The 24,484-nt window shown below is 60.2% G+C and overlaps 2 protein-coding genes across 27 annotated transcripts in view; one reads left to right on the top strand and one right to left on the bottom strand.

The window, feature by feature from the left end:
• The window catches only part of MAPK8IP3 (mitogen-activated protein kinase 8 interacting protein 3), a 53,768-nt gene extending 30,679 nt beyond the window's left edge, over positions 1-23,089 (top strand). For 6 of the 26 annotated variants that reach the window (XM_070568835.1, XM_070568829.1, XM_070568850.1 and 3 more), the window contains 24 exons: positions 634-736; positions 935-1,053; positions 11,717-11,801; positions 12,095-12,247; positions 13,231-13,312; positions 14,783-14,913; positions 15,424-15,480; positions 15,582-15,752; positions 16,561-16,687; positions 16,961-17,056; positions 17,216-17,374; positions 17,955-18,120; positions 18,467-18,649; positions 18,734-18,923; positions 19,030-19,149; positions 19,228-19,308; positions 19,384-19,451; positions 19,576-19,724; positions 20,171-20,342; positions 20,422-20,535; positions 20,739-20,777; positions 20,963-21,142; positions 21,249-21,395; positions 21,472-23,089. In XM_070568835.1, coding sequence (XP_070424936.1) covers positions 634-736; positions 935-1,053; positions 11,717-11,801; positions 12,095-12,247; positions 13,231-13,312; positions 14,783-14,913; positions 15,424-15,480; positions 15,582-15,752; positions 16,561-16,687; positions 16,961-17,056; positions 17,216-17,374; positions 17,955-18,120; positions 18,467-18,649; positions 18,734-18,923; positions 19,030-19,149; positions 19,228-19,308; positions 19,384-19,451; positions 19,576-19,724; positions 20,171-20,342; positions 20,422-20,535; positions 20,739-20,777; positions 20,963-21,142; positions 21,249-21,395; positions 21,472-21,593 — 3,014 coding nt within the window. In that variant the 3' untranslated portion in view covers positions 21,594-23,089. Of the gene's footprint in view, positions 1-633; positions 737-934; positions 1,054-9,430; positions 9,443-10,331; positions 10,350-11,716; positions 11,802-12,094; positions 12,248-13,230; positions 13,313-14,782; positions 14,914-15,423; positions 15,481-15,581; positions 15,753-16,560; positions 16,688-16,960; positions 17,057-17,215; positions 17,375-17,954; positions 18,121-18,466; positions 18,650-18,733; positions 18,924-19,029; positions 19,150-19,227; positions 19,309-19,383; positions 19,452-19,575; positions 19,725-20,170; positions 20,343-20,421; positions 20,536-20,738; positions 20,778-20,962; positions 21,143-21,248; positions 21,396-21,471 lie in introns of all 26 variants that reach the window. The other 20 variants (XM_070568851.1, XM_070568834.1, XM_070568849.1 and 17 more) reach the window with 10 other exon arrangements.
• A 32-nt stretch (positions 23,090-23,121) lies between these two features.
• On the bottom strand, positions 23,122-24,442 carry NME3 (NME/NM23 nucleoside diphosphate kinase 3). Its single transcript, XM_070568868.1, has 5 exons — positions 24,286-24,442; positions 24,079-24,209; positions 23,891-23,992; positions 23,710-23,822; positions 23,122-23,601 (listed from the first exon to the last, which is right to left on the bottom strand). Exons 1-5 carry the CDS (start codon positions 24,329-24,331, stop codon positions 23,484-23,486), a joined length of 510 nt encoding a protein of 169 aa, XP_070424969.1. The 5' UTR covers positions 24,332-24,442; the 3' UTR covers positions 23,122-23,483.
• Between the last annotated feature and the right edge of the window lie 42 nt (positions 24,443-24,484).

The following is a 24,484-nucleotide window of genomic DNA, read 5'->3' as shown; positions in this document are numbered from 1 at the left end:
TGGGAAGATGGCTCCTCCTCCTGCGGGTTTCAGTTTGGGATATGTGTTGGTTGGCTCTGGCTGCCATAACAAACCCCGCAGGCGGGCAGCTCAACCACAGGTGTTGACTTCTCCCGGTCCTGGAGGCCGGGGGTCCGAGTTCAGGGGGTCGGCAGGGCCGGTTTCTCCTGAGGCCTTTGTCCTCGGTGTGTAGCTGGCCATCTCCTCCCTGTGTCCTCACACGGTCGTCCTTCTGCATGTGTCTGTGTCCTGATCCCCTCTTTGTATAAGGATACCGTCGCCCACAGGTGGGGCCTCATTTTACCTTCATTGCCTCTTTGAAAACCCCTACCCCCAAATATGGTCACATTCTGAGGTTTTAGGGGCTGGGGCTCCAACATGTGAATTTGGGGGACACAGCTCAGCCTCTGAGCGTAGCCCTGTCCCCCAGCAGACACAGTCATGAAAGAAGGCACAGTTCTGGGGGACGGGCCCCTTCCTGGCCACCAGCGTGGGGAGAACGCTTCCTTGACAGTCCCTGCCTGGCTGGGGTCCAGCATGGTGTCTCCACACGTGGGGCCAGAGGGCAGCCAGGAACAGTACAGGGAACTGCCGGCCACCCTCCTGACCCCAGGTTCCACTGTGTCCCCTCAGGCATGGGCAGTAGTGACGAGTGGTCTGATGTTCAAGATATTATCGACTCCACCCCAGAGCTGGACATGAGTCGGGAGCCCCGCCTGGACCGCACGGGCAACAGGTACTCGCCGGGCCCGTGGGCTCAGTGTTCACAGTGGGAGTCAGTACCTTTGGTGAAGGTGGCCCCACAGCCTCTCACGGTGGGAGACAAGCAGCGTGAGCATTGAGCAACCCCGTGGGGGTGTCGGAGGGTCCCCATACTTGGTCCCTCTGTGCTGCCCACTCACTCTGCCCCCTCCACCCCGACATGTCTTCACAGCCCAACCCAGGGGATCGTGAACAAGGCTTTTGGCATTAACACTGACTCTCTGTACCACGAGCTCTCGACTGCGGGGTCCGAGGTCATCGGGGATGTGGACGAAGGGGCCGACTTGCTAGGTAAACACAAGCCACCCCCCGACCCCTGACCCCAGGGCCCTGGGGCTCACTATTGTTGCTTTTGTTTGTAATGAAAGCAAATTCTCTGTCAGCCATGAGCTAGGAATTTCTTTTCACAGTTTTATTGAGATGTATTTCACATGTGATAAAACTCACCCACTTACAGTGTGCAGTTTAGTTAGGATGCTCGCAGAGTTGTGCAACTATCTAATGTTAGCACATTTTATCACCCCAAAAAGGCACCATGTCCATTAGCACTCAGTCCCAGCCCTGCTCTGAATCCCCTCCCCTGGGCAGTCCACTTTCTAAGAACTTTCTAAGTTTGGGAGGGTGGTCGTTGCCAGCTCCCCAACTCGGTGAGGAAAATGCCAGACAGGGTGGGTGCCCCTCCTCGAGCCCTCAGCCCCACAGGTCTCCACCAGCACCCCCCGCCCGGGTCTGAAGCAGGTGCAGGAACAGCCCGCCTGATGTCCGCTCGCTCCTGGTTCTCCCTCCAGGCTGGGCTGGCGGGCACGCAGAGCGCCCAGCTGAGGCCGTCCGCGTGGCTCTGAGGCCAGGCTGTGGCCCCCGGGCATTGTCTCAGCCAGGTTCAACCTCCCCCTGAGCTCGACCGTGTGTCCCCGGCCTGAGCCTTGAGACACGGCCTTGTCCCCAAAGCCCTGCTGTGGGACAAGAGCTCCAGGACCTCGAGCGCCTCCTCCCACTCAGCAGCCAGAGAGGTGGGCTTCAGGCCAGCACGTGGCGGTGTGTCTAGGGGAGCAGCGGTTCTGGCCCGCCGGCTCCACTGCAGTGGCTCCAGGGACAGTGCTCCTCCTTTCTTGTGGCTCGGGAGGGCGGTTGGCTCTGCAGTATGCGGGAAGGCGGGGGTGACAGCAAGTCTCTCTGTGCAGAATCTCGGAAGGCTGCCTTCTGACGGTTTTGTCTCCTGCTGCCTGAGGGGGCGGAGCTGCCTCGCAGCCCAGAGCTGTCCTTCCAGTCTTTCTGCTGCTGTCACTCTCCACTGATGAGCACGGGTGACCTTCTGCCACCAGGGCCTTGAGGGCATTTCCGGAGCACGTCTGGGCTTTGCGCACAGCCCCTCTTTGGGGACAGCGCTGTCCTGGTGGCTCGGCCGGCCTTCTAGCTGCTGGCATTGCCAGGCCTGGGCCACAGAGGAAGGGGGCCGACTGGCGCTTTCTCTCTGGCCCGTTCTCACTTCCTCTGCTCTGAGGCCTTTGACTGTTTTCTTAGGTTGAGAGTCTGACCTGAGGTGGGGGACCTCCGGGGGCATGCTTGTCTGCAGCGTGTAGCACCAGCGCCACCTCATGCCTGAAACAGAAGTTTTTTCAGCCAGTTGTTTTTTTTTCTTCTTCTTTTTTTTGAGGAAGATTAGCCCTGAGCTAACTACTGCCAGTCCTCCTCTGTTTTTTCTGAGGAAGCCTGGCCCTGAGCTAACATCCGTGCCCATCTTCCTCTACTTTTTTTTATATGTGGGACGCCTGCCACAGCACAGCTTTTGCCAGGTGATGCCATGTCCACACCTGGGATCCAAACTGGCGAACCCCGGGCCGCCGAGAAGCAGAACATGCAAACTTAACCGCTGCACCACCAGGCCCCCCTGTTTTTTTTTTTAAAGATTTTATTTTTTTTCTCCCCAAAGCCCCCCAGTATGTAGTTGCATATTTTTAGTTGTAGCTCCTTCTAGTTGTGGCATATGGGACGCCGCCTCACCATGGCTTGATGAGTGTGGTGCCATGTCAGCGCCCAGGATCCGAACCAGTGAAACCCTGAGCCACTGAAGTGGAGCGCGCGAACTTAACCACTCAGCCATGGGGCCGGCCCCGACAGTCAAGTTTTTAATTGTGGTAAAATACATAGAATTTACCATCCTACCCACTTTGAAGTGTACGGTGCAGTATCATAAAGCACATTCACACTCAGTGGAAACGACTGAAAGCTTGTCGTCTGAGACCAGGAGCACGTCAAGGGTGCCCACTTCCAGCAGTATATATGTTCAAGGGAATTTTTCTCATAAACGTTGTAAAAAAATTTCAGAAAAAATCTATCCAGGGGCAATCACTTCTGGTATTTTGACATCCTTCCACTCTTCTTTACGTAGTTCGGATAATACCGTACACATTCTGTTTTCAGGCATTTTATAATATTCAAATAATATCAGAAATCGCCAAGAAGAGTAAAAACAAAAGGAGCCCCCCGGGCCGTGGTGAGCGTTTTGCTGTCAGGGTGTTGCCCTCCAGGCCCCACAGCACGCACCTGTGTGCGGGGGACGAGGCGTCAGCTCACGTCTGTCCTTTTCCATGTGGGTGACGTTAACATGTCCCCGAAGCACCAGTCTTCCTCTGCGCGTTTTAACTGCCTTGCCTTCGTGTGACTGGAGAGTTTTCGGCCAGCTCTCTCAGTTCCCCTTCCTGCGGCTTAGAAGCTGCCATCACAGACACCTGTGGGTGGACAGCTTTGCCCTCATCTCTGATGGTCTCTTTGGGACCGATCTCTAGGTGTGGGGACCCCAGGGTAAAGGCTTGGACTCCTGAGGACCAGCTGCACGCTGCTTTCTGGAGGGTGCTTCCTTTGGCTTTGCGCTCACGCCAGCAGGGGCCAGGCCACTGTCCTTTGAGACATTGGAACCCACTGGGCTGGGCTTAGCCCTCGGAAGGACACATGTCAGGCGAGTTTGAACGCACCGGGATCAAGGTAGTAATGGGCAGTTCGTGCTCATTGTGTGAGCCCCCAAAAGATCCCCTTTCTGCCGGGGCCATCCTCGGAGGCTATGCAAGGGCACTGCAGAGTGGTCCTGGGCAGGGCCTGGTGCGAGAGGGCCTCCTGCGTGCCAGAGAACTCACACAGCAGGTTGCAGTGCACTCTTGAGCTTTTGAGGATTTGATAAAAACATAAACGTCTTCTCCCTAGAAAAGTGCACAGGCATATGACATTTTGCATTTCCACCTCGGGGTCTGTGGGCCCTGCTGAGCATTCCTGCTCCTGGCCGTAGGAGCGCTGGAGGAGGTCTGAGGTGCGTTCGGGGACTGTCCACCAGCAAGGCATGGGAGATGGCGTGCAGAGGAGGGGCAAGCGGGAGCCCGCTGCACCTCTTACTGTCTTCAGTCTTGTCGTGTGGCAAGACTCTAACACTCCACGTGGCCATCATGGGAGTTATGCCAGCATTTTATGTGCACGGCCACTGTTAATCCGTCATCCTGCCTGTGTCCCCATTTTATAGATGAAGAAACAGGTTGCGGGGGTGGGACAAAGCGGCAGAGCTGGGACTCGAACCAGGTCCAACCCAGAGGGGCACCCGCTGCGCTTTGTCGTAGCAGCTTCATTGAGATGGAATTTCACAGCATGCAGTTCACCCACTGAACGTGTGCAGTTCAGTGGCCTTGAGCGTATTCAGAGCTGTGCACTCATCACCACATAACTTAGAACATTTTAGCCCCCAAAGGAAACCTGTACCTATTAGCAGTCACTCCCCATCCCCTCCCCCAGCCCCTGGCACCCACTGTCCTGTTTCCTGTCTCTGTACATTTGCTTGTTCTGGACATTGCATATCACTGGGCCTTTTCCGTCTGGCCTCTTTGATTTAGCATCATGGCTTCGAGGTTCATCCATGTGGCACTGTGTGTCAGTTTCATTCCTTTTTCTGGCTGCATCACGTTCCCTTGTCTGGACAGACCACACCTCATGTCTCCATTCAGCCGCTGATGGACATTTGAGCCATTTCCACTTTTGGCTGCTGTGACTGATGCTCCTGCCACACTTTTGGTTCCCCGCATGGTTCTACAGGATCACTGGAGCTGACCAGCCTCCTCACACCCCAGGGACTCTGGGCGGCACCTGTCAGTATACCCTGCTGGGCAGGGTCCCCTGCTGCACCCTGCGGCCTCAGGCTGTGGAGCTGGCCTCTCCCTATGGCTCCCGCTGGTGCAGCACTCACTGTGGGCCTGTTCTCCCCATGGGACCATCTCTTCCCTTCCGTCTGGAGCCCTCGGGGCCATCGGATGCTCTAGCACATGGCCTCCTGTGGTCATCATTGACTCCTAGTTCAGGTTACATCACTCTGAATGTCACCTTCACACAGAATCTCAGTAATAATGATGGGAGGGAAAAGCAGAGAACTAGAAAGCGCACGTTAGTGAGTTTTACCTGGGGACCATGTTGACGGACTCAGTCAGATGTAGCAGGGATCTGGAAGGGAAACAATCTCTGATGAGTCTCCTGGGGTCAGTTCACTAGAACAGGGGGTGCCTGACGGGATCGTTTCATGAAGAGGCCTAACCAGTGCCTCTGATGGGTCTTTGTTCTGAGGAACTGGAAATCGGAATCCTTTTCTCCTGTGGGAATAGAGCGTGAGTCACTGTGCACTCAGTACTCCCGTTGCGATACTTGGTGCCATCCTGGGCACCACTTAGTTCTGGTTGGAACGAGCCCTCGCTCTTGGGAGTGATGGGCATTTTGGTGCCTTTGTAGAGCCTTAAGCACAAAGGGCATGTGAAAGTCAGGCGGCCCTGAGGAGTCTGGTAGGTGTCAAGTGCTGCTGCCATCTGTGGGTTGAAGCAGGGGAGCCTGCTCTCTGCCTCACAGGACGGAGGAATGTGCTGGGTGCCAGGGACCCGTCCCCAGAGTCTGGCTCAGCTAGAGTAAGTGTCAGTGACGGGAGTCCTGGTCCCCCATCACCGTATTTCTGAAGACATCTGTTGAAGGAGTGAGCGCATGACCCTAAGCTCCTTGTGTGGCTGCTAAGCGGGGAAAATACTGGGGCGGTGGGTGGCTCTGTCAGTCCCGGTTTTATGAGTTTGCACAGTGAAAAGATCCTGTAATTTCAGAAACACATGCTCTGTCTAAGAGATGAGATGGATGCTTCTTAAGGTGGCCAGCATGGTTGCTGCCAGGATCCCCCAAGCTCTATATGCCTGCCTTGAGTGTTCGTGCATCTCTCGGCATTTAGACTGAGAATTCCCTTAGCAAAGGAGGAAGCAGAAGGACCTGGATAGGCATAGATTATTATGCTTCATTGAACCTGCAACACCACTGATGATAAGACACACCATTATTTTAGAAATCTCCCAGAAAGAAAAAAAATGGCTGCAAATTAAACTATAACATGCTGTCGATTGTAAGGCCCACGTACAATTTCAGAAGCATGAAGGTGTGAAAACTACGTGTCTTAGAATTGACATAATTGAGGATTAAGGGAATTAATACACTGACGACTTAGCAGGTGCTGGGTACTCTCCCAGGGGCTTTCTCAGCAAGCCTGCGCTGGGGAGGTTGTGTCCCTTTCACAAATGAGGAAGAAGCTCAGAGAAGCTTGGCAGCTTGCCCTGCATCACCCAGTTAGAAGCTGAAGTTCCACTCAGGCTGATCTGACTCATTCTACTCTGCTGCCCTGGCGTCGGCAGCAGATCCCACCCACGTGGTAACCAGACCTAGAAAATGTCTAGAAATAACCTTGGGAAACAGACAAACCTATGTAAGGAGAACTAGAAAACATAACTGAAGAGTGTAAAAGCCTGAGTAAATAGAGAAATAGGACACGTTCCGCATCTGAAGACTAAGCTGTCAGGTGACCTCACAGGTCAGCCCACTGTTCATATGTAAATTCAGTACCAGTGAAAAGACCCACAGACTTGGTTTTTTCTGGGACTTTATGAATGGATTCTGAAGTTCTTCCGGAAGAGTAAATGTGTGAGAAGAGCCCAGAAATTTTTGAGAAAGAACAGTGTTGTAGGATTGCCATTCCAGCTATCAGAGTGTTTTGTAAAGCTGCAATGACAGAAGCAGCAGCTCTGGGACAGTGATAAACCAGTGACTCTGAGTTCACAGTGTGAAGAGCTGAGGACAGACCTGGAGCCATGTGGGAATCCATATACGATAAATGCAGCATTTCAATTCATTGCACGATGGGCAGATTATTCAATATATAGACTGAATTAGTTGACTCACCACTTGAAGCTTGGGCCCAACCTCACACCATATACAAAAGTAATTTCTAGGTAGATTAAAGATCTAAACATAAAAATACAAGGATCCTAGAACTGGAAGAGAGTATTGGAAGGTATTGTCATAATCTGGGCCTCTCTGCATGGCCATAACCATAGAGGAAGATATTGACAGGTGTGACTACGTGAAAATTAACAAACAGCATGCATCACTTATCAATGGAGATATGTTCTGAGAAATGTGTCACTAGGTGATTTCGCCGTCGTACCAACATCATAGAGTATACTTACACACATCTAGACGGTATAGCCTGCTACACACCTAGACTATATGGTGCTGATCTTGGGGACCACCGTTGTATGTGTGGTCTATTGTTGACTGAAACCTCATTATGCAGCGCATGACTGTATGTACATATGACCTCCATCACTGAAGTTAAAAGAAGTCAAGTGCAATAGCAAATGGACAGAGAGTAAAATAAGAAATTCACAGAAGATACCAACAAACATACAGAAAAAGATGCTCAACTTCAGGAATAATACAGAAATGAAAATTAAGAGAAAACAGAGATAACTTTTGTCCTCAAAAGATTGACAAAAACAAAGCGGGTGCTATTGCGCCCCACTGGTGGGACGTGACCGCCAGCCCAGTGGAGTGCTGCTGACAATGTCAGGCAGCAGCTGGACACTCAGAGCGAGCGGGGCCACAAGTTCTTATACAGAGCCACACTGCACACACATGAGGCTGTGCACTGTAATGGCCTGGGTGGTCCTGCAAAACCATACATGCCCTAAACATCTGTTAAAGGGGTGAGCGCCATAGTAAATGATAGAACATTCCTGTCCAGAAATAGGACAAAGCGTTTAGGGCAGCTGTGATCTTTGATGTGGAAAGAGCCCCGTGATATGGTGTTAGGTGGAACAAAGCAAGTTGCCCAAGAGGATGGATAGTGTGGTCATGATTTTGTTTCTTAAAAGCTGATGTTTATGGGGCCGGCCTGGTGGCGCAGTGGTAAAGTTCGCACATTCCGTTTCAGCGGCCCACGGTTCACTGGTTCGGATCCCGGGTGTGGACATGGCACCACCTGGCACGCCATGCCGTGATAGGCGTCCCACATATAAAGTAGAGGAAGATGGGCACAGATGTTAGCTCATGGCCAGCCTTCCTCAAAAAAAAAATAAAAAAAACAAAAAACCTGATGTTTATCCAGAAAGAGTTCTGAGAAGAAGAATATCAAACGTGATCAGTGGCTGCCCTGGGGAGGAGAGAGGAGAGAGGGCATGTCCACTTCTGAGTTGGCACATTTCTTTTTTTTTTTTAAATTGGCTCCTGAGCTAACAACTGTTGCCAATCTTCTTTTTTTTTTTCTCTTTTTTTACTTTTTCTCTCCAAATCCCCCCAGTACCTAGTTGTATATTTTAGTTGTGGGTCCTTCTAGTTGTGGCATGTGGGACGCCGCCTCAGCATGGCCTGATGAGTGCTGCCGTGTCTGCACCCAGGATGTGAACCATGGAAACCCTGGGCCGCCGAAGCGGAGCGGGCGAACTTAACCACTCGGCCACGGGGCTGGCCCAGTACACTTCTTAATATTTGAATTCCTGTAACAAATTGTGTATTTTGTTGTTTAAGTCGAGTGACTTTTTCTGCATGAAATGATCCAGTACAACAGCACTGCCTCATCAAATCTTCAGCTATGTAGCAGAGAGTGATTTGGACCCATGAGAGAACAGCACGTGCCAGCCCCGTGCTCCCCGCCCCCGCCTCTGCATTCTGACTCAGTGTCTCTTCCCCCAACCCTCGCACAGTAGAGCCCTTGCTCCCCTCTTGTCTTCTGGCCACCCTTTCCCTGGGATTGTGCCCTTCCCATAAGACCTGAACTGGCCAGGGGACCCTGCAAGGTTGGGTCCACCTCTGTGCCCCGCTCACTCAGAGCTCACTCACTCTGGGGGCACCTTTGAGGCTGGACGCCCCTGGCACCCCACCCACCCCACCCACATGCAACCACACACATGCACGCATGCAAACCTGCAACCACGCACGCTCATCTTTACAGGCCTTAACCATCCGGTCTGCAGAGGGCTGGTCCTCCTGATGGGTGGGTAATGGGAACAAGGGCGAGCAGGCTTTAGATCCCTGGCAGAAGCGAGCAAGGATCCGAAATGCCCACCCCGGCATGGAGCGTGGTGCTCTGGGCCCTGGGGTCTGCGGGCTCTTCCATTCTGGCCTGCCTTTTCCTTCAGGGCTCTGCCCCCGTGGGGATCTGTCACCCCTGGGCTGGGGGCGTCTGCTGGATTCTGTCATGCTTTGGAGCATGAAAACGGCTGACCATTGTTGCTTTTTCTTTAATAAGAATTTCTTTATTCTGTTGGTTCCAGTCATCAATTGACCTTTGTCACTTCCTTTCCCCCGTCTCTCTGTGCTTCGCTGGACACGGCCCCAGGGGAGTTCTCAGGTGTGTATCTCTCCTGTCTGTTTGCGGCCCCCTCTTCCCCACGGCAGCGTCCAGACGGAGTGGGGGGCGTCCAGCCTTGGGACACTCCCTGCTGCTGTCCAGTCACTGCTGGCTGTGCAGCTGTCCCCTCCCGACTCTGTCCCCGGCACTAAGGCACACATGCTTTTGCTCACCAGCCTCCTGCTGCTCAGAAGCTTATGTGGGTTTGCTCCACTAGCCCCTGACGGCAACCTTGACATCTGAGGGAGAACTGCTGTGCCCCTGACTCTGTCTTCTCGAAGGCTGAGGATCCCCAGGGCCATTTCTTAAGGTCCTACGGAGCCGTTAGAAGCCTAGGACAGTTAACTGGACAAGGACTGCAGGCCCAGTACTGCAGCGTCACCCCTTTGTTGGGTGCACCCCAGAAGTCAGGGGTCCTCTCCCCACGATGGCAGACGGACCAAGCTCTTGCTTTCTGGCTTCGCAGTGGCCCTCCACCCATCCAAGGGCGGCCTCCCTGGTGTGCTCAGAGGCGCACGAGTCCCTGGGCACAGCTCTCCCTCATTTGCAGAGACTTCTCCCATCCTTGACCCTCACCCCTCCCAACCCAGGACTGGGGCGGTGGCAGCTGCATCGCTCTGACCCCCACCTCACCTCCCAGGTGCTCATGGCCTGGCACTTTCCTGTGCAACTCCAAGGATAAACTTTCTGGAAGGAGTAGCTGGCTCGTCCCATCTCCCACCCCGCCCGCCCACCCGCTCCCGCGCCCACCCCTAACCCAGCGAGACGGAGCCCTAAAACACTTCCCGCCTGCTGTTCACAAGGCTTAATGCGCTTCTTTTCTCTCCCCCTCTCTCCTGCTCCTTGCTCCCTGGTGCCCGTCTCCCGTGGGACTGGGACGGCTCCATAGTGCGCGATGATTTTTTTGGTAAGGCCGAGGCCCTGTCTCAGTCTCTGTTCCCCGTTTCTGGCTTCCTCTGTCTGCCCGACACCTTCTCATGCTTCATGAGCTGTTTGCTTTGTTCTGCATGGTGGGGTCAACAGGGGCCGCGGGCTGTCTGGGTCCCTAGCTTCTGGGGTGGGGGAGCGGGCCTGCAGTAGGCATGCTGAGCTGGCACCCTGACTCCCCAGAAGCCCCTCAGCGCAGACCTTTGACGGGCTGAGGAGGGGCAGCCCGACCTCTCAGAGTCCCCCATAAGCTCAGGGCAGGCCCGGCCCCTGGGCGCAGCCCCTGAGCCTGTCTGGGGTGAGCCCGGTGGCTGCTGCGTTCAGTCTGAGGGGGAGGCAGGCCACGCTTGAGGCCAGGAGTGAGAGTGGAGGCAGCAGGCAGAACCCTAAGCTGAGCACATTGCCTGTGCGTGTGTCCTGTCTCACAGTGTAGACTGTGGAGGGAGGTGAAGAGGAAGAACAGACCTTGGGTCCTCGGGGCTGTCCTAAAAGATTAGAGTCCATGTTTTATGGGGTTTTGGGGACATGCCTGCAGAGAGCTGAGTCTGTGGGGTCCTCTTTGGTGCCTGGTTGCAGAGAAGCAGCTGCGTCAGCCCCTGTGGGCACTGGCCCCAGGGAGCGCTGTCCTTCTCCTCACTTCCCCTCCTTCCTCTGCCTCTTGCTGACCCCACCACCCCGGGCCAGGTCCCACCAGTGCTGCTCCTAGCCCCGGTGGAGGGCCGCGCCTGCCATGGAGCCATCCCATCTCCTTGGCCAGGGGCTCTCTTCGTCCTGTGCTGTCTTCTCTGTCCCCATCACCGCAGCTCCAACCTCCATTCTCCTGGGGTGCAGCTCTGAAAGGGGTCTGCTTCATGACGGACCTGGAAACCACAGGGCTTGGGGAAGAGGAGTGCTGCTGGGGTGGAGGCAGAGATCAAGGTGGCTGCATAGATGCCGTGAGGTCAGCTCAGACTGGTACCATCCAGGCCCTGCTGGTATCCAGACTTCATGTCCATAGAGAGCTGTAGGAACCCAGCCCTGAGCGCCAGAATAGAAGCCCAGGGCTACTGCGTCCATCCAGGCAGTGGAGATCTGCTCAGTGCCCGTGGAGGCCATTCCAGGAGCCCCCGGGGCGCCCATGCAGCAGGTTCATCCTGACTGCATTGCTGAGTGGAGAGCGGCCTGAAGACCAGCAGAGGCTCTCCCCAGGGTCTACTTGGCCTCCCTTTGCAGCCCGTCCTCCTGCAGATTGGGCCTCTGGTCCTTATACTCCCGCATCAGCCCTCCCAGGTGTGGGCCAACTCCCAGGGATGTCTATTACTCTGAGGCAGGTGTGGTAGCATCCACCTCTGGCTTGAACGGCCACAGGTAACACCTCTATACCTTTTGTTTCAGGAATGGGCAAGGAAGTGGGGAATCTGCTGCTGGAGAACTCTCAGCTTCTAGAAACCAAGTAAGAACGCTCTTCTCCAGTGCCACAATGCTGGGATAGCTCTCCACCAGGGCCAGGCCCTCCCTGTGGCAACCGTGTCTGCCCAGCCTGGAGGGCAGCCTGGAGAGGGCCTGGACCCACACAGCTGGACTCACCCGTCCTGGGGAGAAGATGGCGTAGTCCCCGCCTTTCACCCCATTCTGGACCAGGATGTGCCTTCTCAGATACACTAGTGCGGGCAGACCCCTTTGAGACCCCATCACATGGTGTACACACCGGTTCACGCAGAGTCATGTCTTTCTACCTTTTCAAAGAAACGCGCTGAACGTGGTGAAGAACGACCTCATCGCCAAGGTGGACCAGCTTTCTGGGGAGCAGGAGGTGCTGAAGGGGGACTTGGAAGCCGCGAGGCAAGCCAAGCTCAGGCTAGAGAGCCGCATCAAGGACCTGGAGGAGGAGCTGAGGAGGTGAGTGGAGGCTGGGGGGCGGGGGCTTCCCGGAGGGGCAGGGCTCCAGAGGGGCGGGGCCACCAGTGCGGAGGGTGGGGCTCCAGAGGGGCGGGGCCGCCAGTGCGGGAGCGGGGCTCCAGAGGGGCGGGGCCGTCGGTGGGCGGGGGGTGTCAAGCCCCGCCCAGTCCCCTCCTCTCCATGGTACCCTGGCGTCTGCTCTCAGGCCAGCTGCGCCCCAGAGGTCATTCCTACCCACATGGCTCACATGATGTGCTCACTGCTCAGCCTCCCTCTCCTCGCTCAGTGCCATCTCATATTTGACTACCCAGACCCAGCTACTGTGTTGCCCGCCTGCCCTGCCCCCCTCGTCTCCACCATCCTTGTGGGAATCCCAGACGAGGGACAGGGGTCCTGTCTTGCGTGTCCTTCCTGCTGCTCTCACACCATTATGTCATTCAGGAGAAGCGAGGTCCTCTGGCTCCTCTCTGCTCCCCAGCCCCTGCTGGGCCAAGGTTCTGCCATGCAGCCCTGTTGAGAAGCTCTGGGGTCTCTGCCGCACCACTCTGTACTTCCCCATGGCCTTTCTTTTCCCACCTGACCCTCTCTCTCTCTCTCTCTATCTCTCAGAGTGGTAAGGGGAGGTGTGAGAGGAGGCCCGAGGCAGGTGGCACTTGTGCAGAGTTTGTGGGAGTGCAGCCAGATGCCTTCGGGCTTGCCTGAAGCCAGCTGCGGGAGTGCAGCTTGTTCTCCCTTCCCATCAGCACTTGACTGCCTGAGTCCGAGGTCCTGTTCCTTGGCTGGAGCAGCCAGGACGCATGTCTGGGCTTCAGGGCACATGTGTGCAGGGGTGTGGGGCCACCCATTCCAAGGTACTGGCAGGAATGCTCAGGGCCTAGAACCTGAGGGGAGAGCCCTGAACCTGGACAAGAGATGGACACAGCCTCTGGGCCAGCGGCCAGAGGGGCCCTCACCCTTGTCCTGCTTTCTTCCTCATCCTGCAGAGTGAAGTCAGAGGCCATTGTCGCCCGCCGTGAACCCAAAGAAGAGGTGGAGGATGTAAGCAGCTATCTCTGTACAGAATTGGTATATTCCACTATTAACATGTGGGGCACGGGGGGTGGGCAGCACGGGGCGGGCTCCCCGGGGATGCGCTAATTCCGGGTCTCTGGGCCCTCCTCACCCTCCTATGTGACGATCGTGCCCAGCAGTATCACCTGCCCCCAAGACTGTGAGGTCAGACCAGCCCCTCTCAGCCCAGGTCCTCGTGGATGTGTTTCCACGGTCCCATGCAGGGTCTCCCCGCCTGTGTGGCCCAGCCACTGTCCCCCACACTCCAACTTGCAGAGCAAGGCTGGGAAACAGTGTCCGTCACTGACGTCCCCCAGACAGAACAGCCTGGGTACCTGAGGCACTCTGAGGCCCTCATCTGCCCCCACAACCACCTGAGGTGCATGAAATGTTCTGAGGAAAGCCCTCTGCCCCTCTACTCCCTGGGGCTTCCTAACTGCTTGTTCCCGGAGCAGCTGTGGGGGTGGGGTGGGGCCCTTGTCCTTCCCACCACCGCCCCCTTCCCCTCCTGTCCAGAGGAGAGCTGGGCCCCTGACCTGGCCACCTTCCCTAAGGACAGGGCAGGCACGGGTCTGCAGCCCAGGGTGAATTTTGGACATTGACGTCACCCATCATTAGCTCTGTCTTTTTGGGGGTTGTGTGACGCACGTGTCAGGATGCAGGTCACACAGCAGGCACTCGGGAAACAGTAGCTGTACCTTTTGCCCATCCTGTGGAGCCCCTCACCTCCACATCCCTCCACCTCAAACTCTAGAGAGAAACCCAGCTGCAGGTGAATTGTCGAGCTCCCCAGGGCCCCTCCCATGTGGCACTCGGCCTCCTTGTGTGGGGCCTGGGGCTGCATGTGCACCTGTGAACTGTGCCGTGTGGTGGGGCCCACTGGCAAGGGAGCCCTCCAGCCCGCCCACTGCTCTGGGTACCCGCTCCCCCACCTGGCAGCTCCCCGCTGGGCCTCCCACCCTGGCCTGTGGCAGCCCAGGCCAGAGCTGCTCAGAGTAGACTTGGGCCTGCTACAGAACTTGCAAATGGCAGACCCCAAGCACATTCACCAAAACCTCCAGCGTGCAGCTGGGCGGACGTAGTGACCCCAGGTCCTGCTCGCTGGACCTTCCCTAAAACCTCTCTTCCTGGCATCCCAGCTTGGAACAGTATCGCTGTTAACGTTGACCAGAGGCACTTGGGATTGCCGAGGTGTCCAGGGGCTAGTAGGAAAATCACCGTGTTGTACTCAAGTGTATCATGTGACCTTCTGGAGAGAAGGTGGCCCTGTCGGGGGCGGGGCCCTCCCCCTCCCATGTCTCCTGTCCCCCTGCCACACCTTCCCCATCAAGTTTGCCTGAGGATCTGTGGGAAATCCACGCCTGATTTGCCCATACCTGGAGGCTGGCCCAAGAGGAAGCCAGGCGTGATCTGGCCTCCGGGGGCGCTGGCCTGACCTGCTCGCCGGCCCCTCACTGGCTGAACACCAGCACCTCTCCCCTGCAGGACAAGATCCCTATGGCACAGCGCCGCCGCTTCACGCGGGTGGAGATGGCCCGCGTGCTCATGGAGCGCAACCAGTACAAGGAGCGGTTGATGGAGCTGCAGGAGGCCGTGCGGTGGACTGAGATGATCAGGTGGGTCCCCGAGGCTGCCCACAGGGTCCCAAAGATGCACTCCCATCTTCATTTTTGAGCTGTGGTCGCTATGAAAGGTCTTGGCAATGGACTTGAGGTTGGTCTCCACCCCACGTTCCGCTCTTCTGCGAGGACTGGAGGGTACTAGGAGCCTGCGGGGGCCAGGAGAGCTGGGCCTCCAGTGCACCCCCAGCCTGGCAAGGGGGATGCCCACTGGGCTAGAGTGGGGCTGGGGCATGTTGGGGCCTGTGTGCGGGGGCCCTTCCGGGAAGTTCTGAGTGACCTGCCCACGAGGCCTTCTCTGAAGCTCCATTCCCAGGGAGGGTCTCGGGCAAGGGAGGCGAGTGGGGCCGGATCAGACTGGGCAGGGCCAAGTCATGCTGGGACGTGGGTGTGGTCAGACTGGGCAGCAGGCGGGCCAGCCTGGGCAGTCGGTCGTGGTCAACCAGCTGGCAGAGTCAGGCTGGGTGGTGGCCGAGCCTGGCTACTCCCCTCGCCCCTTCCCTGTAGAGCATCCCGGGAGCACCCATCTGTCCAGGAGAAGAAGAAGTCCACCATCTGGCAGTTGTGAGTTGGGGGCACCTGGGGGGTGTGGGCAGCAGCCACTTTGGGAAGACAGGGAGGGCTCCCCTCGGGCTGTTACGAGCCTCTCGTACCTCCACTGGCAGCTTCAGCCGCCTCTTCAGCTCCTCCTCCAGCCCCCCTCCTGCTAAGCGGTCCTACCCCTCGGTGAACATCCATTACAAGTCGCCCACCACGGCCGGCTTCAGCCAGCGCCGCAGCCATGCCATGTGCCAGATCTCTGCCGGCAGCCGGCCCCTGGAGTTCTTCCCTGAGGAGTGAGTGTCCCGCAGCCTCCTGCCCCGCTCCCAGCCCCCCCCCCCCCCCCCCCCCCCCGCCCTGCACAGGGGGTGTGTGTCCCAGGGCCCCTCCCCTCCAGGCTCTGCAGCAGGACGCTCCTCCACGTCACTGCTCTGGGGGCTGTGCTGGGGGACGGGGTCCATGGTGGGAAGGTCGCTGGCCGAGGCATCAGGGGTCATGACCCTTCCATGCCCACACCGCGCCCCCCCCCACCTGCTAGTGGGACGTTGGCTGTCCCTCTGCAGAGGCTGCGCTCCCCAGCAGTCCCTTCTCTGCCCAGCTCTCCGTGATCCCGGCTCTGCCCCTGAGGCTCTCACTGCCTCCAGGCCCACCCCCGGCTGGCTGGCACACCTCTGCTCTGCAGGGACTCCCGCAGGGTTGAGTTTCTTCCTGGGGAATAAGTTTCTCTTTGGAATTTTGTGTTTTCCTCAGTTTTAAAACCAGGAATTTGGCTCCAGGGCAGAAGTGGGGATTTTGGAGCCTTGTGTCAGAAGCCTGTGGAAGTTTCCCCAGAAGGGCCCCAGGGGAGGGGAGGCTGCACTGAGGGTCCCTGCCAGCTGGCCCTTGGTGACGGCAGCAGCAGAACAGGCACCTGGACAAGGGCAGCGCCCGACGTGGCATCCACACCTAGTGCTGGGGAGCCACCCTTTGTCAGACGGGTGCCCGATGGGCAGAAGCCACGTCCAGATCCAGGACGGGGAGCTCCCGAGACATCGGGCGCGCTCCCTGTGGGGCGGGACTGCGGGTCACTGCAGACAGAAGTCACCTATCATTCCTCCCACCCAGCGACTGCACGTCCTCCGCCCGGCGGGAGCAGAAGCGCGAGCAGTACCGCCAGGTGCGCGAGCACGTGCGCAACGACGACGGGCGGCTGCAGGCCTGCGGCTGGAGCCTGCCGGCCAAGTACAAGCAGGTGCTGCCCGGCGCGGCCGCGGGGGCGGGGCGGGGCGGGGCGCGGGGCGGGGCCAGACTGGCGCCCACCCCCCTCAGCCTGGCCTGGGCGCTGCAGATGGGGCGCTGCCTGGGGACCCCAGCAGCGTTCCCGCCGCCCCCCCGCAGAGATCCCGCTCCCTGCCCAGGCCCGCAGCCCCAGCCCTGATTCTAAAGGAGAGGGTGGCTGAACCGCCCCACGCACCTGCCCTGCCCCAGGCCTCCTGCCCACAGCCCCTCTGCCTTGTGGTTGCAGCTGAGTCCCAATGGGGGCCAGGAGGACACGCGGATGAAGAACGTGCCTGTGCCCGTGTACTGCCGCCCTCTGGTGGAGAAGGACCCGACCATGAAGGTGAGCCCAGCCTGAGGACTCAGGGCCACAGGGAAGGGCGAGGCAGGGAAAGGTCTCAGCCAGAAGCTGCATCCAGGCAGGTCTGGGAAGCTGGGGGAGGCCCTCGGTGGGCTGGCAGAGCGGAGCAGGCTCCTGGCTCTCATGGCCCTGTCCTCTCAGTTGTGGTGTGCCGCGGGGGTCAACCTGAGTGGCTGGAAACCCAGTGAGGATGACTCTGGGGAGGGAGTCAAACCCGCACCTGGCCGTGACCCTCTTACCTGCGACCGGGAAGCAGAAGGAGATACCAAGAGCAACCACACGTCTCCCGAGAAGAAAAAGGTCAGAGCCACAGGCCAGCTGGGGCCTGCCCCTCGCCAGAGTCTGGGTTGGGTGACAGACAGGACAGCTGGGGACAGTGCCACGGGACTGGGCTCATGTGGGGCTCCCTTCCCCTCCCCATGGCAGGCCAGGGGCTGAGCTGCTGTCTAGTTCCCCCCTCCTGGGCCTCCAAGGGGCCGGGCCGGATCCAGCGGACAGGAGGGCCGGGCCCAGGTCCCTCGGGTGCTTGTCTTTTTGTGAGGAGCACATGTCTTGACCTGCAGAGGAGCAGGGCCATGGGCTGAGCACAGGAGGGTGGCGGAAAATGCTTCTCACCTGGGGGGTGTCCAAGGCCTCGTTTTATGTCACCGCTTGCTTTGGAGGTCAGAGACTTACCTGCTTGCAGTTCAGGCTTTTCCTCTGTGGAAGTGAGACTGTGTGCCAGCCATCCAGATACAGAGTGCAATTCTGAGCTCCCACCATCCTGGCCGTGGGAGCTCAGCCATGTCCCCTGAGGCTGTGGGCTAAGCTAGATCCTGAGAGACCCTGAGAGGCCCCCCGACCCCGTGTTGCTGCTGGAGTAGCCTGTGCCCTGAAACAGGCCAAGGAGCTGTCTGAGACGGATGCCACCTCCAGCCGAGTGTGGGTCCTCACCAGCACCCTGACCACCAGCAAAGTGGTCATCATCGATGCCAACCAGCCGGGCACCGTCGTGGACCAGTTCACCGTCTGCAACGCCCATGTCCTGTGTATCTCCAGCATCCCCGGTGAGTGCCAGCCCCATGTGCGAGCCGCCGCCCAGGAGAGGGGGATGACTAGGATGTAAGGAGGCCCGCAGAGCAGCACCTGCCTTCTGGACATGCTGCGGACACACAGCCTGCGGGGCGTGTCCAGGGAGGAGCTCCCTGGCGCTGTCTTATCCTGCTTAGTCTTGTTAGCAACATAGGAGAAGACCCTGATGTAACGCTCACCGGATTAGAAGGAGATAGGATGGCATCAGCAGGTGGCCTCCGTCTCCTCCCCCTGCACCCCCACCTGCACATGAGCTCTGGGTGTGGTCTTACAGTAGGGGCTGCTCAGCATGGGGTGACAGAGCTGTGACTCTCCCCCCAGCGGCCAGCGACAAAGACTATCCTCCAGGGGAGATCTTCCTGGACAGCGACATGAACCCTGAGGACTCCAGTGCCGACGGTGTGCTGGCCGGCATCACCCTGGTGGGCTGCGCCACCCGCTGCAACGTGCCTCGCAGCAACTGCTCCTCCCGAGGGGACACCCCAGTGCTGGACAAGGGCCAGGGTGAGTCCTGGGCCCAAGCGGCCACCTTCTCTCTGCCCCCTCGTGCCTCCCCTGCTCAGCCAAGCTCAGCCCTCCCGTCCACAGGGGAGGTAGCTGCTGTTGCCAATGGGAAGGTCAACCCATCTCAGTCCACGGAGGAGGCCACGGAGGCCACCGAGGTGCCAGACTCTGGGCCCAGTGAGGCAGACACAGCTGTAGTGCGGCCTGGGCCCCTCACGGAGCACGTCTTCACAGACCCGGCCCCGACCCAGCCCCCCAGTGCCCAGCCTGGCAGGTGGGTGCTCTCAGGATGGGGCAGAGACAAAGGGGAGGGGAGACGGGCAGAGGTGGGTCGGGACAGGCTTCCACGGGCCGCCCTGGAGCCACCATCCTTCCCACAGTGAGAATGGGCTGGAGACCGACGCGAGTGGGGTGCAACCTGAGGCGGAGCCCAGCGGAGACCCTGCGGGGGCCAGCAGCAGTGCCGCACCCACCATGTGGCTGGGAGCCCAGAACGGCTGGTAGACGGGGCCCTGGGGGCAGGGGTGAGGGAGGTCCCCTGGGCGAGCCCTCTGCCCACTGCCGGCCTCCTCCTGCAGGCTCTACGTGCACTCCGCCGTGGCCAACTGGAAGAAGTGTCTGCACTCCATCAAGCTGAAGGACTCGGTTCTGAGCCTGGTGTATGTGCTCCCCAGCCCGGGCTGGGCATCAGGGGCGGCCCAGCCCACACCTGGCTCACCTCCCTCCCTTTCCAGGCACGTGAAAGGACGAGTACTGGTGGCTCTGGCAGATGGGACTCTGGCCATCTTCCACCGAGGTGAAGGTGAGGCCTGGTGGCACCAGGTGGTTGGGCAGCATCTGACAGTGCTGGCAGGGTGTGGGCCACCCTGCACCGTGAGCAGAGGTGGGCCAGGCCAGGCCTGAGCAGGCTGGTGGGCTCTCTGCAGACGGCCAGTGGGACTTGAGCAACTATCACCTGATGGACCTGGGCCACCCCCACCACTCAATCCGCTGCATGGCTGTCGTGTACGACCGTGTGTGGTGCGGCTACAAGAACAAGGTGCACGTCATCCAGCCCAAGACGATGCAGATCGAGGCGAGTGCTGGCGGCCAGGGCTCCGGGAGGGACGGGGCCCTGCTGGCCAACATCGCTCCTAGCCACCTTCCAATAGATGTTGGGGGCTTTGTGGGGTCAAAGGAAACACACTCAGGGAAGTGACTCATCTGTCCAGGGTCATGCGCCAGCAGAGGGCAGGTGGGCTGTGAGCCAGTCTGTCTGGAACCCACCACTGCTTCGCCCTGAAACAAATGAGACCAACACCCACGTGGGCCCCACACGCCTCCTCTGGCCACCTGGCTGTGGGTGAGGGTGCCAGTCAGTGGCAGGGGCTCCTCCCAGGAGCCTGGACCCACAGGAGCAAAGCTGGCACTAGAGGAGGGGTGCAGTGAACTGTGTGGATGTCGGGGTGAAGCCTTGGCTGTGGCAGGTTCAGGCGTCCCCCTCTGCCCCGCCCCTGTTGACGGGCTGCCGTGACCCCGCAGAAGTCATTTGATGCCCACCCAAGGCGGGAGAGCCAGGTGCGGCAGCTGGCGTGGATCGGCGATGGGGTGTGGGTGTCCATCCGCTTGGACTCCACGCTGCGGCTCTACCACGCCCACACCCACCAGCACCTGCAGGACGTGGACATCGAGCCCTACGTCAGCAAGATGCTGGGTGAGGCCTGCGCGGGCAGGGCGAGCGGGTAGGGTGGCCCCCACCCTGGCCCCGCTGACCCCACCTCCCTGCCCCCCAGGCACAGGCAAGCTGGGCTTCTCCTTCGTGCGCATCACAGCCCTGCTCATTGCGGGCAACCGCCTGTGGGTGGGCACCGGCAATGGAGTCGTCATCTCTATCCCGCTGACCGAGAGTGAGTGACCCCCCCCAGACATCTGCAGAGATGGCCATGGCCGCCACTAAGGGGCAAGTGTCAGAGTCCCAGGGGCAGATGTGCTCTGCCAGGCCACACTGAGGAGGACACCAGGCTGCCCTGGCCGCAGCCGTCCTCAGCTCGCCCCTCCTGTGACCACTTCTCTCCTGTCTCTTCCCTGCTCTGCCGCCCGCCTCCCTCAGCTGTGGTCCTGCACCGAGGCCAGCTCCTGGGGCTCCGAGGTAAGTTCAGAGCACCTGCGCCTCCTGCTCTCAGAAGGAAGCCCCTGCCTGGCCAGAGAGACCCTGAGGGCTGAGGCTGGCCTTGCCCCTCCGGGGGTGCTCTCCTGCCCCCCGCCGCCCTCCCCCGCGGGAAGTGCGGTTCTCCCAGTCAGGGGCTCAGCCTCTCCCCGCCCCTTTCTCTCCAGCCAACAAGACATCGCCCACGTCTGGGGAGGGGGCCCGCCCAGGGGGCGTCATCCACGTGTATGGCGACGACAGCAGTGACAAATCAGCCAGCAGCTTCATTCCCTACTGCTCCATGGCCCAGGCCCAGCTCTGCTTCCACGGGCACCGAGACGCCGTCAAATTCTTTGTCTCAGTGCCAGGTGAGGGTGGGGCCCACCGCCTGCGGGGCTGCAGCTGTGGCCTCCCTTCAGGAGCCTGCGTGGGGGCCCTGGGTGCCCCGCTGAGGTCCCTGTGCCCCGATGACAGGGAACGTGTTGGCCACTCTCAACGGCAGCGTGCTCGACAGCCCGTCGGAGAGCCCCGGGCCTGCCGCTGGCTCTGAGGCCGAGGGCCAGAAGCTGAGGAACGTGCTGGTGCTGAGCGGCGGGGAGGGCTACATCGACTTCCGCATCGGTGAGTGGGCACCACCCGCGGACCCCAGGTGTTCCCAGGCAGGGCTGCCCATCACGCCGCTGCGCTGTCTCTCCAGGCGATGGAGAGGACGACGAGACGGAGGAGAGTGCAGGGGACGTGAGCCAGGTGAAGCCCATGCTGTCGAAGGCCGAGCGCAGCCACATCATCGTGTGGCAGGTGTCCTACACCCCCGAGTGAGGCTGCTGCCGCCTCCCCCACCCACCGTTGCCAACGTGTACATATGCCCGCCCACCGCCCACCGCCGCCCCGCAGGCAGCCAGGCGCCTGTCCACCCCTCTAACCTCTCAACCCGCAGCTTTCACCTTCGGCCCAGACCTCCCCGCGAGCTGGCAGGGGGCAGCAGCGGGTCTGGCTGGGAGGGCGGCCGGGGCGCGGGGTGGCCTTCTCACCAGGGAGGGGCAGAGCCTCTCGGGACACCCTTTCCCCAGCAGCTCCTGGCCGGCACCCAGCCCAACGTAGTCCCCAGGACACTTCAAGGCCAGAGCGAGGCAGAATCCTGGGGGTGTCGGGCTGGGGGAAGGCCCTGCAGGCAGCTCCTAGCACCACCCTGGTCCCCACTCCTGTCACTCACTCCAGGACCCCCAGGGCAGGAAGCAGGGACTTCACCCCCACCCGTCTTCCCCCTCGAGACACTTGCCTGCTGCCCATGGGGGTAGAGGTCTGACCTTAGGGGAGCCAGCCGAGCCGCTAGCCTTCCCTGGGCTCCCGCACCCTGCTCCCTGCAACCCCGGGAACTGGCATGAAAGCACGTCACCAGGCTCCCTGGGGCAGCTGCTCGAGAAGACAGAGACAGATGCCCTCACCCCGCTCGAGCCCCATGACCCTCCTTGTGGCAGGCTCGCGCTGACCTTCACTGACCCATGTCTGTCCAGTCGTCCCCCCCACCCCACCCCACCCCACCCCACCCTCACTGTCCCTGGGCAGAAGACCCACCTTACAGGAGCAGGTCCTGGAGTTCTGCCCCTCCCAGAAGCCCCTAGGGTGGAATTTCTCAGGCTGTCAGGGCAGGCCCAGGCCTCAGGAAGAAGGGGAGGCCTCTGGCCTCTCCTGGGGTCAGTCCTAGGATGCAGGCTCAGCCTCAGGGTGACAGGGAAGATGTGCTCCATGGCCTGCCTCCTGCAAGGTCTCCAAAGGAGCCCAGCTCCCAAGACACACTACTAAGTGCCTAGGGCTAGAGGTGTGGCCTGCTCCCTTGAGGGCAGCTGGCACAGGCTGCAGTGCAGAGGCCCTAAGGGCTAAGGACAGGAGCCGCCTCCAGCCGGCTCTGGGTGTGTGTGCCCCCTGCTCAGAGGGCGCCGCCCTGGACTGCCACCGCCGCCACCTGCCCAGGCCTTACTCCTGCTCCCAGAGGCACTGATCAGGGCAGCCCCAGGCCCTGCTGCCCACCCACCTCCTCCCACCAGAGAAGCACAGATCTTGGGCAGCCATCCCACAAGCCCAGCTGGACACCGCAGCAGCCACGTGCAGCTGCAGGCTTCTTCCCACCGCCCTGCCACTCTCCACTGTGACGTCCATCAGGTCCCTTGTCTGTTCCCACAGGGCCGTGAAGTGACTTGGGGGTTAGCCAGGTGGGTGCAGCTGGGGGAAGGGGCTGGGTGATGATTCTCCTCAGGCTTGGGCCCTGCAAGCGAACCCACGTATCTGCTCTGTATGTAATAAATGTCTTAACATCATCCCTCTGTGTCTCTGGGCCCAGACCACCGTATACAGAAGAGCTTTCTTGAATTTATTGTAAAAAAAAAAAAAAAAAAAAAACGCTGAAACAAGCTGGGTCAGTGCCACCATGCATTTCCAGGCGTGCTGTTAACAGTGCAGCCCGGGCTTGGGCTCCTGAGTCGCTTCCCCCGCAGAAAGGCCCGTGACATGCCAGGGCTTGGTGGGGCGTGCACCCACCCGCCCCTGGAGGTCGTGAAGGGGAGCTGTGATTGCTACCGCAGGAAGGGTGTTCTGAGCTCCCAGGGGAAGAGGATGTGTGCACCGCCTCCGGGGTCCGGAGGATGCTGAATCATTCACAGCCTATTTCAGAGAGCGCACATCTGCCCTGGAGGCCCGGCCCCCGAGGCCCGGCTACTCATACAGCCAGTGCCCGGCGCTATCCTCCCAGCACAGGAGCTCATCGCTGCGGAACCAGAGCGCGATCTCGCGGCGGGCGCTCTCCACCGAGTCACTGCCGTGGATTACGTTCCTGCGCGGGAGGGGCGCGCGTGAGCGCGGGCGGAGCTCGGGCAAGGCCCGCGCAGCGCAGCTGGGGATGTCGGGACCGGGCTAAGAACGTCCCGGGGGCCAGCCTTACTTGCCGACCTCGATGCAGAAATCCCCGCGGATGGTGCCGGGAGGGGCGGCGGCCGGGTCCGTGGCGCCGATGAGCGCCCGCGAGGCGCGCACGACGTCCAGCCCCTGCCACACCTGCGGGCGGGGGCGGGGTCAGCGCGGGCCGGGACTGCCCGCCCTCCCGCCAGGTGGCCGGCACTCACCATGGCCACCACCGGCCCCGAGCCCATGTACTTGAGCAGGCGGCCGTAGAAGGGGCGCTCGCGCAGCTCGGCGTAGTGCTCGCGCAGCAGCTCCTCGGAGGCCTGGGGAGGGAGGGGACGGGCCGGGTGCGCCTGGGACCCCTGCCGCCCGCCCGCCCGCGCGCCCGCCCCGCCCGCCCCGCCCTCACCTGCACCAGCTTCAGCGCCACCAGCTTGAAGCCCTTCCTCTCGAAGCGCCGCACCACCTCGCCCACGAGCCGCCGCTGCACGCCGTCGGGCTTCACGGCCAGGAAGGTGCGCTCGTGCACGCCGCCGCAGGCTGCAGGGACCGCGGGGCGGCGCGTCAGGCCCGGCCGCCCCCTGATCCCCGGCCCGCCCCGGCCCGCGCCGCTCACCCGCCGGGAAGAGGTTGGCGAAGATGGTCAGCACCAGGCAGATCATGATGGCGGCGGCGGCGGCGGCGGCTCGCAGCGGGCTCGGCGGGGCGGTGCGCCCGGGAGAGGCGGGCTCTGCGCTTAAAGGGGCCGCGGCCAGACCCCTCGGTCCCCGGACGCCCGGCGCTGCCGCTTCCTCTGCGAGGCGCTACCGGTCCTC

Source organism: Equus przewalskii, chromosome 12, assembly GCF_037783145.1.
Source record: "Equus przewalskii isolate Varuska chromosome 12, EquPr2, whole genome shotgun sequence".
Classification (NCBI taxonomy): Eukaryota; Metazoa; Chordata; class Mammalia; order Perissodactyla; family Equidae; genus Equus; species Equus przewalskii.
Note: the sequence above shows the minus strand (reverse complement) of the source record. Positions and strands in the feature narration are given on the sequence as shown.